The sequence below is a fragment of the Mobula hypostoma genome, chromosome 16 (assembly GCF_963921235.1).
Source record: "Mobula hypostoma chromosome 16, sMobHyp1.1, whole genome shotgun sequence".
Classification (NCBI taxonomy): Eukaryota; Metazoa; Chordata; class Chondrichthyes; order Myliobatiformes; family Myliobatidae; genus Mobula; species Mobula hypostoma.
The window spans coordinates 71834873-71854361 of NC_086112.1; the positions used below are offsets into that span (position 1 = coordinate 71834873).

Sequence of the window (19489 nt, forward strand, 5' to 3'; positions counted from 1 at the left end):
CGGTACTTCCTCTTCTTTAATTGTCATACTTTCCATAACTACCCTTCTTGCTTCCTTTACCTTACACAATTCAATATCCTTCTCCTTAGTGAATATCGAAGAAAAGAAATTGTTCAAAATCTAACATGTGGAGGGTGGGTACAATCTAAATGCACAGAATACCAGGACGGGTATGTTCAAATAAGAAGGAAAGACAAGGGTGGCGAGGTAAGGGAATCTTGAATGAGTTTAGGGAAGAAAAAGGACTGAAATGGCTAACACGAGAAGTAATAGTTTTAAGGTGCTTGGAAGCAGGTACAGAGGAGATTGTCAGGGATAAGTTTTTTTTTAAACACAGAGAGTGGTGAGTGCGTGGAATGGGCTGCCAGCGGTGGTGGTGGCCTCTACCTCAGAAACGATAGGGTCTTTTAAGAGACTCCTGGATAGGTACATGGAGCTTAGAAAAATAGAGGGCTATCGGTAAGCCTAGGTAGTTCTAAGGTAATGACATGTTCGGCACAGCTTTGTGGACCGAAGGGCCTGTACCGTGCTGTCGGTTTTCTATGTTTCTATATGTACAGTTTAGGAGGCCAAGTTTGAACAGGACCTTAGAGGAAACCAAAGAGGCCAGAAAATAACTCAAGGATGCAGCATGAAAACTCCTTGGCAAGTAGGCTACAGTACGGAGAATCCCAAAGCATTCTTTATGAGCAAGAGGATAACGCGAGAGAGATGGCAGGATCACTGAAGGATAAAGAAGGGAATGTGTTTGAAGACAGGTAAGGCCCCATGGTACTTTGTGAGTTGGATAGTGAGATCGATGTGGAACATGATAGGTTAAGACATTTTGAAATAAAGAGGTGGTGCTGGGCTTTTTCATAGACAAGTCCCTGCGCTCTGATAGGATGTACGCCAGGTTATTAATGACCATGTGCTCTCTCTGGCCGCTGGTGAGGTCCTGAGGAGGAATAAGGATCTGATGATGTTCCTTTGGTAAAAATGCAAAACAGGAATAATACTGTAAACTATAGACCAATGAGTTTCCTGGCAATGGTGAGGAAGCTATTGGAGAGAGTTGTTAAGGATAAAGTTTATGAACACTTAGAAATACGTACCATAATTCGGGACAGTTAGCATGGTGTTGTGTCTGGGTAGGTCAAATCTTGCTGAGTTTTTTCAAGGAGGTGACAATGATTATCAATGAAGGTTGAGCAATGGATGTTGTCTATGTGGAGTTTAGCAAGGTATTCCACAAAACCCCTCATGCCAGCTTCATTCAGAAGACTAAATGCATGAACTCCATGATGATTTGGACCCTTTTGATTCAAGAGTGGTTTGCCCATAGAAGACAAAGGGTAATAGTCGATGGGATTTATTCTGGCTAGAGGACTGTGACTAGCAGAGTTCGGCAGGGATCCTTACTGTTAGTGTGATATATTTAAATGACTGATGAAAATATGGATGGATAGGTTACTAAGTCCACAGCAGACAAAAGCTTTGGTAGCATTGTGGTTAGAGGAGAAAGTTGCAATAAGGACAGAAAAATACTGGCATTAACCTCTACCTGGCAGGAATGAGGCATTGTACTCTGGGAGATCAAACGTAATAAAGGAAACCTATAAAGTTAATGGCAGGACCCCTAACAGCGATAATGCACAAAGATCCAATTCCATAGGTCTCTGAAAGTGGCCACCCAAATTGACAGGATGGTAAAGGCGGCGTTTAGCGTGTGTGCCTTTATAAGTTAAGGCACTAAGTTCAAGAGTCAGGAGGTTACGGTGCAACTTAAAAAACTCAGCTTAGCTGCACCTGGATTTAATCTGCATTTAATTTTGGCCACCTTATTACCAAAAGGATGTGGAGGCCATGAAGATGGCGTGCTGAAATGGTTTCCCTGGATTAGAGGATATGTGTTTATAGGTGGAAAAGGTCAAACTTGCTGAGGGGAGATCTGATAGAAGTCTATATAGATATGAATGGCACAGATAGACAGCTGTAATACTTAATACTACAGGGAACACTATTTAAAGTGAGATGGGTGAAGTTCTAAGATGAAGTGCAGGACAAGCTTTTAACACCCCCCCCCCCCCGCCACACACAGAGTGGCAGGTGCCTCCAAAGCTCTACAGGGCTGGTGGTAGAGGTAAATGATAGTGTGCAGGAGGCTTTTAGATAGGCACATGAAAACCCATCGAATGGAAGGATATAGGCCAAGTGCAGGCAGAAGGAAATTAGCTGAAGGGCCTGTTCCTGTGCTGTACTGTTCTCTGCATTTTTATTGCACCCACATGCCTGCAATTTTTCTATTACAAATGTGAAACAGCTGATCGCTTCTATCAGCAGCATTCTTTACCTAATGAATTAGTTATAATGCAAATTGTATTTTGTCAAATATGATTTGCCTGTAACAATTAAGAGAAAATCTGCAGATGCTGAAAATCCAAGCAACACACAAAATACTGGAAGAACTCAAAATTCCTTCTCTTTTTGTTATCTAGTGATTAAAAGCAGACAACTAGACGCTTCTATGTTTCTAAGTCAGTGGGACTAGATGAGAAATACCCCAGGTGACTGTGGAAAGTGAGGGGGGAGATTGCTGAGCCATCATCAATGGGGACTGGAAAATTGCTGGGAATTGGATCGTTGAAAATGTTGTTCCCGTGTTCAAGAAAGGGAGTAGAGATAACCCAGGAAATTATAGACCATTGAGTCATACTTCAGTGGTGGGAAATTTGTTGGAGAAGATCTTGAGAGGTCAGGACTTATGAGCATTTGGAGAGACATAATCTGATTAGGGATGGTCAGTATGGTTTTGTCAAGGGCAGATCATGCCTTATGAGCCTGAATGAATTCCTTGAGGATATAACAAAACACATTGATGAAGGTAGAGCAGTGGATGTAGTGTATATGGATTTCAGTAATGCATTTGATAAGGTTCCCCATGCAAGGCTCATTCAGAAAGTAGTGAGGCATGGGATCCAAGGAGACCCTGCTTTATAGATCCAGAACTGGCTTGCCCACAGGTGGTTATAGATGGTTCGTGGAGGTTGGTGACCAGTAGTGCACCTCAGGGATCTGTTCTGGGACCCCTCCTCTTTGTGATTTTTATAAATAACCTGGATGAGGAAGTAGAAGGGAGGATTAGTAAGTTTGCTGATGACACAAAGGTTGGAGGTGTTGTGGATAGTCTGGAGGGTTATCAGAGGTTACAGCGTGACACTGATAGGATGCAGAACTGGGCTGAGAAGTGGCAGATGGAGTTCAACCCAGATAAGTGTGAAGTGGTTCATTTCAGTAGGTCAAATTTGAAGACAGAGTATAATATTAATGATAAGACTCTTGGCAGTGTGGAGGATGAGAGAGACCTTGGGGTCTGTGTCCATAGGGCACACAAAGCTGCTGTGAAGGTTGAGTTGTTAAGAAGGCATATGGTGTGTTGCCATTCATCAACCGTGGGACTGAGTTCAAGAGCCGTGAGGTAATGTTACAGCTATATAAGACCTTGGTCAGACCCCACTTGGAGTACTGTGGTCAGTTCCAGTCACCTCACTACAGGGAAGATGTGGATACCATAGAAAGAGTGCACAGAATATTTATAAGGATGTTGCCTGGATTGGAGGGCATAACCTAAGAGAATAGGTTGAGTGAACTCAGCCTTTTCTCCTTGGAGTGACGGAGGATGAGAGGTGACCTGATACAAGGTGTGTAAGAAGATGAGAGGCATTGATCATGTGGATAGCCAGAGGCTTTTTCCCAAGACTGAAATGGTTAACACAAGGGGCCATAATTTTAAGGTGCTTGGAAAAAGGTACCGAAAGGATGTCAGGGGTAAGCTTTTCACACAGAGAGTGGTGGGTGCATGGGATGCACTGCCGGTGATGGTGGTGGAGGCGGATACAATAAGGTCTATTAAGAGACTCCTGGTTAGGTAAATGGAACTTAGGAAAATAGAGGGCAATGTGATAGGGTAATTCCAAGGCAGTTTCTAGATTAGGTTCTAGAGTCGGCACAACACTGTGGGCTGAAGGGCCTGTAATGTGCTGTAGTTTGCTATGTCCTATAAGCTTGAAGGATTCCATGGCCAATAACCCACTAACATTTAATGTTTTGCTTTGTAGCACATTCAAGTAAGATTAAACAAAGGCCGAGCAACAGATAAGGTTTGTTTAAACAAGAGTTTGAAATTCTAGCCAATCCAACCTTTTTCAGTGTAGCGATTAGTTCACTATGTTTCTGCAGATGCTGTGGAGTGACTTGGAGAGCAGAGAGTTCATCAAGCACTTCAGTACATTTCTTAACATCCTAAAAGAACAGAAATTACAGGTCACACAACGGCTTTAGAATAAATACCTTTTAAGAAACACACCATCTCAATCTGCGTTTCAAACCAAAACTGCTTTTGTATCATTATGTACTTTCTTAATATAGTTCAGGGGTCCCCAACCTTTTTTGCACCGTGGACCGATTTAATATTGACAATATTCTTAATATTCTTGTGGACTGGTCGACCGGCGGGGGCGGGGGGGGGGCGTGGTGTTCAAGTAAGGTTGAATTCACCTCAATATATCTGTTACAGTTAGGGTTGCCAACTTTCTCACTCTCAAATAAGGGACAAAAGTAGCAGTCAAATCCCGGAACACTTTACCCCAGGAAAGACTACCATGACCATGAAGCCTTGCATACGTACCTGTGCGCGCATGCGTGACGTGCCGATTTTTTTTCTCCCCACAAATCGGTTTTGCCTTCATCTTCCCGACTACACTGTACATACATTATTTCTACTTTATATAGACTGTGTATTTAGCATATCATTCCTGCTTTTACTATATGTTAGTGTTATTTATTTTCGGTTTTATGTGTTATTTGGTATGACTTGTTAGGTTATTTTTTGGGTCTGGGAACGCTCAAAAATTTTTCCCATATAAATTAATGGTAATTGCTTCTTCGCTTCACGCCATTTCAGCACGAACGGTTTCATAGGAACATTCTACCTTAGCGGGGGAAATACGGGACAAGGGCAGTCCCGTATGGGACAAACCAATTTAGCTCAATATACAGGATGTCCCGGCAAATATGGGACAGTTGGCAACTCTATGTTCAAGTTCAACAGTGCGTGACAGGGAATGAGGAAAGGTGGAACTAACTCATATCGTTTCCTCATGGCCCAGTAGCACATGCTTTGCGGTCCGTGGACTGGTGGTTGGGGACTGCTGATATAGTTTAAACTGATAAAAGTTAAGGTACAAAACAAAAAACGGAATTTTCTCAAGAAAAAAATTATGCTTAATGTGCCAAATTCCTAACATTTCCAAAATCTCTTCTATATTCTTGAAGGCTTTTCAAAAGAAGACTGTATTTCAAAAACAAGCCATTATTCACACCAACTTATTCAGTAAGGTCCTCAGAACCCAGAGTAACCACTCTGTTCCACCCTGCACTCCCTACGAACTGCTCAGTATCACAACCATCAGCTGCAAACTTATGCTCCTCATTCCCATTGATGCCTTAGCTTCTGGCATCTATTCTCTCTGCTTCAACATCCAGGATCTCATGCAATGTTGTCTCATCCAGAGAATCACTGAGCCACATTAGGCACTTGCCTCCAAAAACACAGCAGGACACACATGGCCCTCACTACAATTGCATTTTACTTTGCTTCTATAATTCTCAAGAAATAGATTGATCGAGATAGAACAGTGCAGCACAAGAACAGGCCATTCGGCCCACAATGTTATGCCAAACTAGCTAAAAAGCAAATCTCACACTAATTCCTCCTACCTACACCATATCCATGTCCCTTCATGTTCCTTACATTCATGTGCCTATCTCTTAAAAGCCCCTACCACCAAGCCAGGCAGACACAACTCTCAGTTAAAAAAAAACTTAACCCTCATCCCCCTTGAACCTACCCTCTCTAACCTTCAATTCAGCCTAGTATTAGACATTTCAGCCCTGGGAAACAGCTACTCTGTCCATTCCATATTTATGCCACTCTTAATCTTGTGAACTTCGATCAGATCTCCCCTCAACCTCCAGTGCACTATCCACATCCTTCCTTTTAACAGAAGTAAACCTTTCCTGTACTCTGTGCAATTTATCTTTAAACACCCTCATTGATAAACATCAGAAACAGCAGAAGTCCCAGCACAAATCCCTGCGGAATTCTACTGATTACAGACCTCCAGAATGATTGAGACTTGCCAGAGGAAAGGTGTTCCCAATTAAAGGTGAAAGGTGTTCCCAAGGTGCTTCTTGGTTCCAGCCGAATGCCCTCATAATTCACCCAACTCCAATGTAAAACTCTCCCACAAGGACCATTCCTATCCTTATCTATAGCTATCCTGGAAGATAAGGAGTTGTGCTCACAGTTCCATGAGACCACAAGACATAGGAGCAGAATTAGGCCATTCAGCCCATCAAGTCTGCCCCACCATTCCATCATGACTGATCCCGGACCCCACTCACCCCATACAGCTGCCTTCTTGCCATACCTTTTGATGCACTAAACAATCAGGAAACTATCAACTTCTGCCTTAAATATACCCATGGACTTGGCCTCCACCACAGTCTGTGGTAGAGCATTCCACAGATTCACCACTCTTTGGCTAAAAAAAATTCCTCTTTACTTCTGTTCTAAAAGGTCACCCCTCAATTTTGAAGCTGTGCCCTCTAGTTCTGGATACCGCCCACCATAGGAAACATCCTCTCCACATCCAACCTATCTCATCCTTTCAATGAGTAGGTTTCAATGAGAACCCCCCCCCCCACATTCTTCTAAGTTCCAGTGAGTACAGGCCCAAAGCTGCCAAACGCTCCTCATACGTTAACCCCATTCATTCCCCGAATCATTCTCGTGAACCTCCTCTGGACTCTCTCCAATGACAACACATCCTTTTTGAGATATGAGGCCCAAAACTGTTGATGATACTCCAAGTGCGGCCTGACTAGTGTCTTTTAAGCCTCAGCATTATCTCCTTGCTTTTATATTCTAAGACGTCTACATCTGCGCCAAGTGCATCGAGATGCAGCTCCTAAGGGACCGCGTTACGGAACTGGAGCTGCAGCTCGATGACCTTCGTCTGGTCAGGGAGAGCGAGGAGGTGATAGAGAGGAGTGGAAGGCAGGTGGTCACGCCGGGGCCACGGGAGGCAGACAAGTGGGTCACGGTTAGGAGGGGGAAGGGGAAAAGGCAGGTGATGGGGAGTACCCCGGTGGCTGTGCCCCTTAACAACAGGTACTCCTGTTTGAGTACTGTTGGAGGGGACAGCTTACCCGGGGGAAGCGACAGTGGCCCTGCCTCCGGCACAGAGTCTGGCCCTGTAGCTCAGAAGGGTAGGGCAAGGAAGAGGAGGGCAGTTGTGATAGGGGACTCGATAGTAAGGGGGTCAGATAGGCGATTCTGTGGACGCAGTCCAGAGACCCGGATGGTAGTTTGCCTCCCTGGTGCCAGGGTCCGGGATATTTCTGATCGTGTCCAAGATATCCTGAAGTGGGAGGGTGAGGAGCCAGAGGTCGTGGTACATATAGGTACCAATGACATAGGTAGGAAAAGGGATGAGGTCCTGAAAGAAGAATATAGGGAGCTAGGAAGGGAGTTGTGAAAAAGGACCGCAAAGGTAGTAATCTCGGGATTACTGCCTGTGCCACGCGACAGTGAGAGTAGGAATGCGATGAGGTGGAGGATAAATGCGTGGCTGAGGGATTGGAGCAGGGGGCAGGGATTCAAGTTTTTGGATCATTGGGACCTCTATTGGTGCAGGCGTGACCTGTACAAAAAGGACGGGTTACACTTGAATCCTAGGGGGACCAATATCCGGCAGGGAGATTAGCGGGGGCTACTGAGGTGACTTTAAACTAGAATGGTTGGGGGGTGGGAATCAAATTAAAGAGGCTAGGCGTGAGGAGGTTAGTTCACAACAGAGGGATGAGAACCAGTGCAGAGAGACAGAGGGGTGTAAAGTGAGCGTAGAAGCAAAAAGTACAAAGGAGAAAAGTAAAAGTGGCAGGCCGACAAATCCAGGGCAAGCATTAAAAAGGGCTAAGAGAGTTGTAAAAGAGCGCCTGAAGGCTTTATGTGTCAATGCAAGGAGCATTCATAATAAGGTGGATGAATTGAAAGTGCAGATTGTTATTAATGATTATGATATAGTTGGGATCACAGAGACATGGCTCCAGGGTGACCAGGGATGGGAGCTCAACGTTCAGGGATATTCAATATTCAGGAGGGATAGACATGAAGGAAGGGGAGGTGGGGTGGCGTTGCTGGTTAAAAAAGAGATTAACGCAATAGAAAGGAAGGACATAAGCCGGGAAGATGTGGAATCGATATGGGTAGAGCTGCGTAACACTAAGGGGCAGAAGACGCTGGTGGGAGTTGTGTACAGGCCACCTAACAGTAGTAGTGAGGTCGGAGATGGTATTAAACAGGAAATTAGAAATGTGTGCAATAAAGGAACAGCAGTTATAATGGGTGACTTCAATCTACATGTAGACTGGGTGAACCAAATTGGTAAAGGTGCTGAGGAAGAGGATTTCTTGGAATGTATGCGGGATGGTTTTTTGAACCAACATGTCGAGGAACCAACTAGAGAGCAGGCTATTCTGGACTGGGTTTTGAGCAATGGGGAAGGGTTAATTAGCGATCTTGTCGTGAGAGGCCCCTTGGGTAAGAGTGACCATAATATGGTGGAATTCTTCATTAACATGGAGAGTGACATAGTTAATTCAGAAACAAAGGTTCTGAACTTAAAGAGGGGTAACTTTGAAGGTATGAGACGTGAATTAGCTAAGATAGACTAGCAAATGACACTTAAAGGATTGACGGTGGATATGCAATGGCTAGCATTTAAAGGTTGCATGGATGAACTACAACAATTGTTCATCCCAGTTTGGCAAAAGAATAAATCAAGGAAGATAGTGCACCCGTGGCTGACAAGAGAAATTAGGGATAGTATCAATTCCAAAGAAGTAGCATACAAATTAGCCAGAGAAAGTGGCTCACCTGAGGACTGGGAGAAATTCAGAGTTCAGCAGAGGAGGACAAAGGGCTTAATTAGGAAGGGGAAAAATGATTATGAGAGAAAACTGGCAGAGAACATAAAAACAGACTGTAAAAGCTTTTATAGATATGTAAAAAGGAAAAGACTGATAAAGACAAATGTAGGTCCCCTGCAGACAGAAACAGGTGAATTGATTATGGGGAGCAAGGACATGGCAGACCAATTGAATAATTACTTTGGTTCTGTCTTCACTAAGGAGGACATAAATAATCTTCCAGAAATAGTAAGGGACAGAGGGTCCAGTGAGATGGAGGAACTGAGTGAAATACATGTTAGTAGGGAAGTGGTGTTAGGTAAATTGAAGGGATTGAAGGCAGATAAATCCCCAGGGCCAGATGGTCTGCATCCCAGAGTGCTTAAGGAAGTAGCCCAAGAAATAGTGGATGCATTAGTGATAATTTTTCAAAACTCGTTAGATTCTGGACTAGTTCCTGAGGATTGGAGGGTGGCTAATGCAACTCCACTTTTTAAAAAAGAAGGGAGAGAGAAACCGGGGAATTATAGGCCGGTTAGCCTAACGTCGGTGGTGGGGAAACTGCTGGAGTCAGTTATCAAGGATGTGATAACAGCACATTTGGAAAGCGGTGAAATGATCGGACAAAGTCAGCATGGATTTGTGAAAGGAAAATCATGTCTGACGAATCTCATAGAATTTTTTGAGGATGTAACTAGTAGAGTGGATAGGGGAGAACCAGTGGATGTGGTATATTTGGATTTTCAAAAGGCTTTTGACAAGGTCCCACACAGGAGATTAGTGTGCAAACTTAAAGCACACGGTATTGGGGGTAAGGTATTGGTGTGGGTGGAGAATTGGTTAGCAGACAGGAAGCAAAGAGTGGGAATAAACGGGACCTTTTCAGAATGGCAGGCAGTGACTAGTGGGGTACCGCAAGGCTCAGTGCTGGGACCCCAGTTGTTTACAATATATATTAATGACTTGGATGAGGGAATTAAATGCAGCATCTCCAAGTTTGCGGACGACACGAAGCTGGGTGGCAGTGTTAGCAGTGAGGAGGATGCTAAGAGGATGCAGGGTGACTTGGATAGGTTGGGTGAGTGGGCAAACTCATGGCAGATGCAATTTAATGTGGATAAATGTGAAGTTATCCACTTTGGTGGCAAAAATAGGAAAACAGATTATTATCTGAATGGTGGCCGATTAGGAAAAGGGGAGGTGCAACGGGACCTGGGTGTCATTATACACCAGTCATTGAAAGTGGGCATGCAGGTACAGCAGGCGGTGAAAAAGGCGAACGGTATGCTGGCATTTATAGCGAGAGGATTCGAGTACAGGAGCAGGGAGGTACTACTGCAGTTGTACAAGGCCTTGGTGAGACCACACCTGGAGTATTGTATGCAGTTTTGGTCCCCTAATCTGAGGAAAGACATCTTTGCCATAGAGGGAGTACAAAGAAGGTTCACCAGATTGATTCCTGGGATGGCAGGTCTTTCATATGAAGAAAGACTGGATGAACTGGGCTTGTACTCGTTGGAATTTAGAAGATTGAGGGGGGATCTGATTGAAACGTACAAGATCCTAAAGGGATTGGACAGGCTAGATGCGGGAAGATTGTTCCCGATGTTGGGGAGGTCCAGAACGAGGGGTCACAGTTTGAGGATAGAGGGGAAGCCTTTTAGGACCGAGATGAGGAAAAACTTCTTCACATAGAGAGTGGTGAATCTGTGGAATTCTCTGCCACAGCAAACTGTTGAGGCCAGTTCATTGGCTATGTTTAAGAGGGAGTTAGATATGGCCCTTGTGGCTACAGGGGTCAGGGGGTATGGAGGGAAGGCTGGGTTCTGAGTTGGATGATCAGCCATGATCATAATAAATGGTGGTGCAGGCTCGAAGGGCCGAATGGCCTACTCCTGCACCTATTTTCTATGTTTCTATGTTTCTAATCCCCTTGAAATAAATGCAAACATTGCATTTGCCTTCTTTACCACAGATTCAACCTGTAAATTAACCTTCTGGGAGTCTTGCATAAGGACTCCAAAGTCCCTCTGCACCTCTGATGTTTGAACCTCCTCCCATCTAGATAATAGTCCGCACTATTGGTCCTTTTACCAAAATGCATAATCATACATTTACCAACTGTATTCCATCTGCCACTTTTTTGCCCATTTTTCCAATTTGTCTAAATCCTGCTGCAATCGCATTGCTTCCTCAGCACTACCTACCCCTCCACCTAAAGTTACCCAAAACCATGAGTGCACAGGCAGCAGAATTGGCAGCTGTTATGTGGTTAGCCACCTAGAACGTTTTCTGCCAGGGTCAGTCATACACTCTGATTATATGCATTTTGTAACAGCCTTACAGAACATTTACCTCTGTGGGAAGATCTTTGCAGTCTCTAGAGTTTGTATTGGTACGAAAAACAAAAAATATCTACCAAGCAGCAATTCTCTGGGTAAAAACTCCTTGTTAATGAGAGAGGTCAGTGGAGAATGGCCAGACTGGTTCAAGCTGACAGGAAAGCAACAGTAACTCAAATAACTAGTTGTTATAATAGTGGCATGCAGAAAAGCATTTCTGAATGTAACACACATCAAACCTTAAATTGGATGGGCTACAGCAGCAGAAGACCATGAACATACAGGAGGTACCTAATAAAGTGGCCACTGAGTGTATATCGCCACTTACAGGGAACTATGTAGTTGAACATCATTATCTACCTGTTCTACAACGCTCCCCAGGGCCCTGCTATTCATTGTGCACATCCAGCCCTGTTTAACTTTGCACTTCTCCAGCCACGGTTATCTACCCTGCCATTCTTGCGTAGGACACATTTATCCTGCGCCTTAGCACTGTACTGCCTCAGAACAAATTCCACCTTATACTCAGTGACAATAAATCTGATTGATTGACTCAATGTTGTCTCCTGCTCAATTTTTTAAAAACTGGGAGCATCTTCAAACACAACCACTTAGCAAAGAAATGTTACTGAAAAATGTAGAGATTGGTAAGAATTACAATGTTCAGAACAGCCTAAATTTTGTATTCAACTAATTCAGTGAATACTCACCGGTTTGTCAATCTTCAGGGATAATTTAATTTCACTGTGCAATTTTTGTAGTCTCAATTCCATTGACATTTCTGTAAATAAAGACGAATGAAGCCATATTTTATAAAATTATTTTGTTGGTTTTATGATTACATCACAACAAAAACAAACTGGTTCATACCTCTTTTTTTCTCTATTTTCTTGAAGTTAAGTTTTTCTTCTTTCTTTCCTTCTTTCTCCTCTTTGGTTTGTCTAGATGCAAGAATAGATCTAAATTTATTGAATGCAGCATTTAAGGAGAAAAATGCTCTGCAGCCAGGTTGTTTTGTTTTCTATTTGTTTAATGTTTTTGCCACTTTAATTATATTTTTTCCTCTTTGTTGATAAAATTCTCCAGTACTTGATAATAACTTCCCCATTGCACATATGCAGTTTCTACAAACAGTTCCAGAATGTACATTTGCTCTTATTAATCTTATTAAAAATGATTTTTAATATGCTGCTTGGACTCACAGCCCTTTCTCGGACTCATAATCTAATGAGATATCAACATTTTTCCAAACACTGCTAAATGTTAACTGTTTCTTTGCTGACTGTCATGCCCTCAGCATTTCACCCCACTGAGCTTGCATTATACTTTCTTCAGGATGTTTTGGTTAAATGTTAGTGCCTCTGGATGTCACAATTTTCCTTTCATCATAAGCCCAATAGGCTCTTTGATCTCCTTCTGGCTCACAAAGCAACAAGAGTCTCCTCTAACCCAGTGCCATCTGGTCACAGGCCTTCAATCTGAAACACACCTCCACAACTACCTTCTGATTCCTTCCACCAAGCCAATTCTATATTAGGTTGGCCAGTTTACCCTGGATCCCATGTGATTTTACCTCCCAGATTGGCCGACACATACGACCTTGTCAAAGGCCTTGCTAAATTCCACGTAGACATTTACTGTCTCCCAATCCTCTTGGTCACTTCTTCAAAAATTTCAAATGTGAGAGGCAATTTCCTTTGCACGAAACAGTGCTAACTATCCTTGCCTTTCTAAATGCAGACAGGTCCTGTCTCTCAGAAGCTTTCCAGTTAACTGTCTCACTATTGACAACAGGATCCAGCCTATAGTCCCCTGGCTTTTACTTGCACCTCTTCTTAAATAGCAACACCAGCAAAATCTTTCCTTGTTTCCCCATAATTCCTAGGATCTCATAAGGCCCGAGGGAATTATCCAATTTTATGTGCTGCAAGACCACCAACACCTCTTCCTTCATAATACTGTCAAACTCTTGTAGGCACATGGCAAAGAAACAATGGACAAATCATTTCCACCTTGGGTATAGAACTCTAGCTTCAGAAAGCGTATTATTGAACGGTATCCATATATAATTTTCAAACAAAAACCTTTCCAATAATGAATAATTAATCAATAAAGAGAAGCGTAATAAAAAATGACACCTACTGATCATCTTTTTTATTGTCTTCCACTTTGCGCAGCTTTTCATCTTGCTCCTTATCATTCTGCTTTTTCATTACGTTTCGTCTATTACCAACTTCCCATTTTATCTTTTTGTTTTTCTCTTCCTTTTGATGTAGTTGAAGTGTTGTAGATGAGAAATTTAAAAATCCATTGAAAAAGTATTAAAAACATGCTGTACAATTTTCTATAAAAGTTTATAATTAACAGATTTCACGTTCATCATGGTTCTGCATGGACTGCGAGACCTGTATATCAAAAATATGCCAACGCCTCATGGGAAGCTAAAAATTCTAGATTATAAAACCAACAACTTCACAAGTCAGCGACAGCAGATTCTGATTCTACAAATGAACTGGTGCACAATAATCCAAATGCTCCTGAACTGTTGTTGTGACTGAAAATTGACAGCAGGGAACTAAAAATGATGCAAAGGTTAAGTTAATAGACAATAACCACAGTATGAAAACTTAAATAGGTATTTGTTAAAACCTACAATAAAATCAATCTTTTATCAATGTATCTTGGAACAAAATAGGCCACCTTTTAAAGCTCTATATCTTAGAAAATATTCGTAGCTGCTTTTTTTTTTAAAAGTATGATTCTAAATTTAAAAAACATATTAGGACCCTGAGCCCATTAAGAACGTCTTGATTCTTCAAAAAAGTAACTGCTCAGAACTTCAGTCAACATTCTCAAACGATTTGAATTGCAAACACCTTTCAAGGTTAAAAAATATTAATTGATTCCATAGCAAATATTTGGCAGGGTTTCAGAAATGTAAAACAAGAACATCAACTTGTTCTAAAATCAAGCTCCAGACTTTCTGTGAAGGCCACTTAGTTGTCAATCTACCTCCCAGATCATGAACAAGATGCAGTTACCAATCCTCCCTTTAATGAAAGATGAACAACATGAACAAAGGTCTCAAAAATCGAGAAAAACTATAATCTGGAGACACAAGACTGCAGATACTGGAATTTTACTAATACCTTCAGCTCCTGACTCCACCTCCCTCCAAACAGAATAGAGCCCTTGTCCTTGCTTACCCATGAGCCTCTACATCCAGCTTTTCCTTCAATATTTCTGCCACCTGCATGAGATACCAGTCACATTATCACAACCCTACCCCTTTCTGCCGTAGGGACTACTCCCTCTGACTTGCTGATACAGTCACACCTTCCCACAGACCTCTTCTTGACCTCTAGCACTTTACTCTGCAGTGGCAGGAGGTGGGAGACTTGTCCTTGCATCTCCTCCCTCACAACCATCCTGGGGCCTAAACAGTTCTTCCATATGAGGCAAAGTTTGATGTAGACTTCCTCCAATCTTAACAACTAAATACTCCTCTACATTGGCGGGACAAAGTACAGATGGGGTAGCTGTTTCACAGAGCACCTACTGCAGTACAAAAATGGCCACCTGGAGCTCCCATTAGCATGCAATTACACCTGCCCTTCCAAACTGACCCATCCATTGGTAGGCCATCTATACTGCCAGGGTGTTGCCCAGTGCAAATCAGAAGGTCAAAGTCTCAAATCCCATTGGGTTGTCTAGGCCAATGAATAGTCCATGCCCCAATGCAGCAGGGCTTAGACAAATTGGAAGAATCGGTAGAAAAGTGGCAGATAGAAAAGAGTGTTGGGAAATGTATGATAATACATTTTGGTAAAAGGAACTAAAGTGCAGACTTATCTAAATGGGGAGAACACTAGACCGGATAATTTTGAAAACGCCAGTTTCGCGTAAAAACGATAGGTGTCCACACCAGGTGTTTTTGAAAATACCTCCGTCCACGTTAGAACAGATATTTGGGCGAATCTCCTCCTACTGGGCATGCGCAGGACACATCTACAGGAAACAAGCGAAGAGGAAACGGTATACTTGGTGCGCATTTGTCCAGTTACAGACTAGAAAAACTTAAAAGGAAATCGCCAGACAAAAGACTTGATGCGCGTTTATCCAGAAACATTTCCTGCAGCCATAGTCTCTTCACCGATGAAAGGGACGACAGCTACAACTAAGTGCAATAAGGCTTGTTACTGGGCAAAAGTGAAATTTGCTGTTACCTCATTTGTTTGCCTTTACTTTTGCCATGTCTTTCTCTATTATTTTGCTGTTTTTAACATGTGCAATAAAACGAGTTACTGGGCAAAAGTGACAATTGCATCTATTGAATGTTTGCACAAGCAATACATTAATAAAGCACCTTGTTAAATGTATAAAACATGTCTGCATCAGTGTTATCTTGTATTTCCATACAACGTTACATTAGGCTGTTACACATCTATTGTCAGATATTGTTGTGGTGTTGGAGGTTGCGTTTAAGAAAACAATGAAATACCGTGCTGCTGCCACCATTTGTTCCGACACGTCATGACAGCGGTTTTAAAATTAGCCGGTTACCTCATACACACAATGGCCAACTGGCCGTTTTCAGATTTAAACACTCTGGAGAGTGTTTTAGGAAAACTCCGTTTTCGGGGGAGGAAAACACAGTTTCAGTGTGGACGGAGGGTCAAAACGAAGAGGAAAAGCTTTGGTTACGGATTTATCCAGTCTAGTGTGGATGTAGCCAGGTTTAACCCTGCCCTCCACTGGGTTATTTCCCCCTCCTTCTCCCACTTCTGATCCTCATCCAGTCTTCCCATTTTGTCCCCTTTCCTTTAAACTCTCTTACCCCCAGAACCACCTTTCCCCCTCCTTGACCCACCACTCTCTACATACACAGTTTACTGTAAACTCTTATCAACCTCCAACCTGCCCCCGCCCCGCCAATCTGGCCCTGGTTTCATATGCCAGTCCCCTTAACCTTAATGATGCCTATTATTGCCTCCTTTACATCTTTTACCAGTCCAAAAGTAGCAGCCCTTCAGGTTCCTCTTCATCTCCCTCCAGCAGCTTTCTCCAACCTTCACACTCCTCTCCCTCCACCTGCTTCCATTTATAATTCACATGTCACTGTCTCCCAACTCCATCCCTACTCCCCTATCTGACAACTTGCCTGTCATCTTTCTCTGCTAGCTCAATCAACGCAAGACTCTTGGCTCACCACTCCTGACCTTCTCCTTGCAAGTACCACCTTACCTCTGCACCCAAGTCCTGATCAGGATCTCGACCTGAAACATTGACAATTCCTTTCCTCCCACATTGAGCTCCTCCAGCAGACTGCTTGTTGCGCTCAGAACTGATTCTGCTCCCCATACTTTAGATACTGGCCAGTACGTACTTCATTCTGTGGTTCTTCTTCTGACTCCGAAGTTGACTTGGCTTTGATATTCCTCCTTCTCTTGGGTTCTGCAGGATCCTTCTTTCCTTCTTTTTTAACCAGTTCCTTTTTTGGTTTCTCCTCTTTTTTCTCCTCCTCTTCCTTCACTTTTTTAAGCTCTTGTTGCTTCTTTCGCTTTTCCTCTGCAGCTACCCTCTTCTCATCAGCTTTGTTAACAACATCATTTTCACTAACAGTACATACAAAGCAGTGGTCATGTACAGTTAAAGGCAAGCACAACAACTTGCAACCATAAAATAGACATTTATAAAGGTATCTTTTCATTCTCTCTCCTAAAATTACACAGTTACCATTGGAGCTGAATCATAAAATGAGGAAGCACATTACCCCACAAAGTAAAGTGTGTGGAAAATTGTAGAACTCTTCCAAGATATTAGCTTGGTGGTAGAAGGCAGTGTGTTGTAGTGGAGGGTTGTCTTTTTTTCCCCAAATTGACCAGTTACATATAGAAGGGAATAACGCTTTGTTCTCTACTGTTTGGCCTTTTGCTGCTACAGCCCATTCACTTCTAGGTTCAACGTGTTGTGCATTCAGAGATCTCTTCTGCACACCACTTTTGTAATGCCTGGTCATTTCAGTTACTGTCGCCTTCCAGTCAGCTTGAACCAGTCTGGCCATCCTCCTCTGACCTCTCTCATTAACAAAGCTATTTGCTTACAGAACTTCTACCCACTGGAAGTTTTTGTTTCTTTTTCACACCATTCTCTGTAAACTCTGGAGTCTATTGTGCATGAAAATCTCAAGAGATCTGCAGTTTCTGAGATACTCAAATCACTCCATCTAGCACCAACAATCATTCTAAAGTCAACATCACTTAGATCTCATTTCTTTTGTTTGATCTGAAGAACTGAACCTCTTGACCATGCCTGCATGCTTTTATTCACTGAGCTGCTGGCACATGATTAGCTGATTAGATATTTGCATTAACCAGGTGTGCCTAATAAAGTGACCACTGATTAATGGTTTGGATAAGAATGAGGGTCTTGTTAATTAGAAATGTCACATGAAACAAGTTTTTTTTTCCAAACCAGACTGTGACAATTGCCTGCACTCTACCACGGAGATGGTGAAAGCAAATGCAACAGCAACAGTCAACAGGCATTCAGACAGGGGAGTTAAACTGGCAGGGAACAGAGGTATAGACCATGTGCATGTCAATGGGATTAGTTTAATTTGGTATCACGGTGAGCATAGACATGGCCTGTTCTTATGCTGTACTGTTCTATGTAATCACAATATTTAACACATTTGGACAGACACCTGGATAGTAACGATAGAGGGATGTGTGCCAAACATAGGAAAATGGGCTTGAAGGATTTGGGCTGAAGGGCCTGCTTCCATATGTTCTAACTCAGAAATGACTAGTATTCTATTGAGTTAAGTATTATGGACAGGCAATGCCATACAACTAGGATTTCGAAGAGAAATCAATAGATTTCTCTACATATCCAAATGCTTGACCAAAGTTTATAAAGAGCCAAAACACTATAGCCCATAAACAGGCCCTTTGGCCTATCTAGTCCACGCCAGTTTGGTTTTCTGCCTAGTCCCATCAATCTGCACCTGGATCATGGCCCTCCATAACTTTCTCATCCATGTACCCACCCCAAACTTCTCCTAACTATTACAATGGAAGCCTCTACCACTTCTGTTGGTAGGATGTTCCACCCTCTCACCACCTCTGAGTCAAAAAGTTTCCCCTCAGGTTCCCCTTAACTATTTACTTAGTAAGGCAGAGTGGAGTAACCCCTTCTGGCTCTTCAAGCCACCCCGCCACATCAACCCCCACAATCCTGATTAACCCTAACCTAAGCACAAGGCAATTTACAATGACCTACTAACCTACCTCATCCATCTCTGAACCGTGGGAGGAAACCGGAGCACCCAGGGAAAACCAACGCATTCCACAGGGAGGATGTACAGAGACTTCCTACAGAACAGCGCCTAAATTGAACTCCATCACCCCAGGCTGTAATAGCACTGTGCTAACCGCTACACTGCCATGGCACCAATTTCTCCTCTTACCCTAAACCTAGGTCCTCTAGTTCTAGTCCCATCCAATCTAAGGGAAAAAGCCTGCATACATTCATCCAATCTATAACCATCATAATTTTGTATTCTACAAGATCTCCCCTTATTCTCCTAGTTCCAGGGAATAAAATCATAACCTATTCAACCGATCCCTGTAACTCAGGTTCTCCAGTCCCTGCTACATCCGTGTGCATTTTCTCTCTCCTCTTTCAATACTTTTGATATCTTTCCTATGGGAGACCACAATTGCATACTTTATATTTTGCAACACCAATGTTTTTTACAACTTCCAATACAACAGCCCAACTCCAGTACGCAATGCCTGGTTTATGATGGCCAAGATGCTAAAAACTCTCCTTATGACTCCACCTATTTGTGCTGCCACTTTCAAGGAATTATTGGTATTCCCATGTCCCTTTGTTCTCCACACATCTCAGTGCTCTACCCTTCAGTGTGTTAAGTCTTACACTGGTTTGTCCTTCGGAAGTACAACACCTCATACTTGTCTGCATTAAGTTCCATCCACCCTTTTTTTCAGCCGGTATAGGTAACTCTGCACGCTTTGTTAACTTTCCTCACTGTCCACTACATTCCCAATTTTGATGTCATCCACAAATTTGTTGATCCAGTTTACACTATCACCCAAATTGTTAATGAA

At 42.8% G+C, this 19489-nt stretch overlaps 1 protein-coding gene across 1 annotated transcript in view; it reads right to left on the reverse strand.

Moving 5' to 3' along the window:
• The window catches only part of psip1a (PC4 and SFRS1 interacting protein 1a), a 76197-nt gene that overhangs the window by 13796 nt on the left and 42912 nt on the right, over nt 1–19489 (reverse strand). The window contains exons 8-12 of the mRNA XM_063069105.1: nt 16741–16969; nt 13497–13618; nt 12225–12295; nt 12065–12135; nt 4180–4281 (exon numbers count right to left, since the gene is read on the reverse strand). Of these exons, the coding sequence (XP_062925175.1) occupies nt 4180–4281; nt 12065–12135; nt 12225–12295; nt 13497–13618; nt 16741–16969 (595 nt within the window). The remainder of the gene's footprint in view (nt 1–4179; nt 4282–12064; nt 12136–12224; nt 12296–13496; nt 13619–16740; nt 16970–19489) is intronic.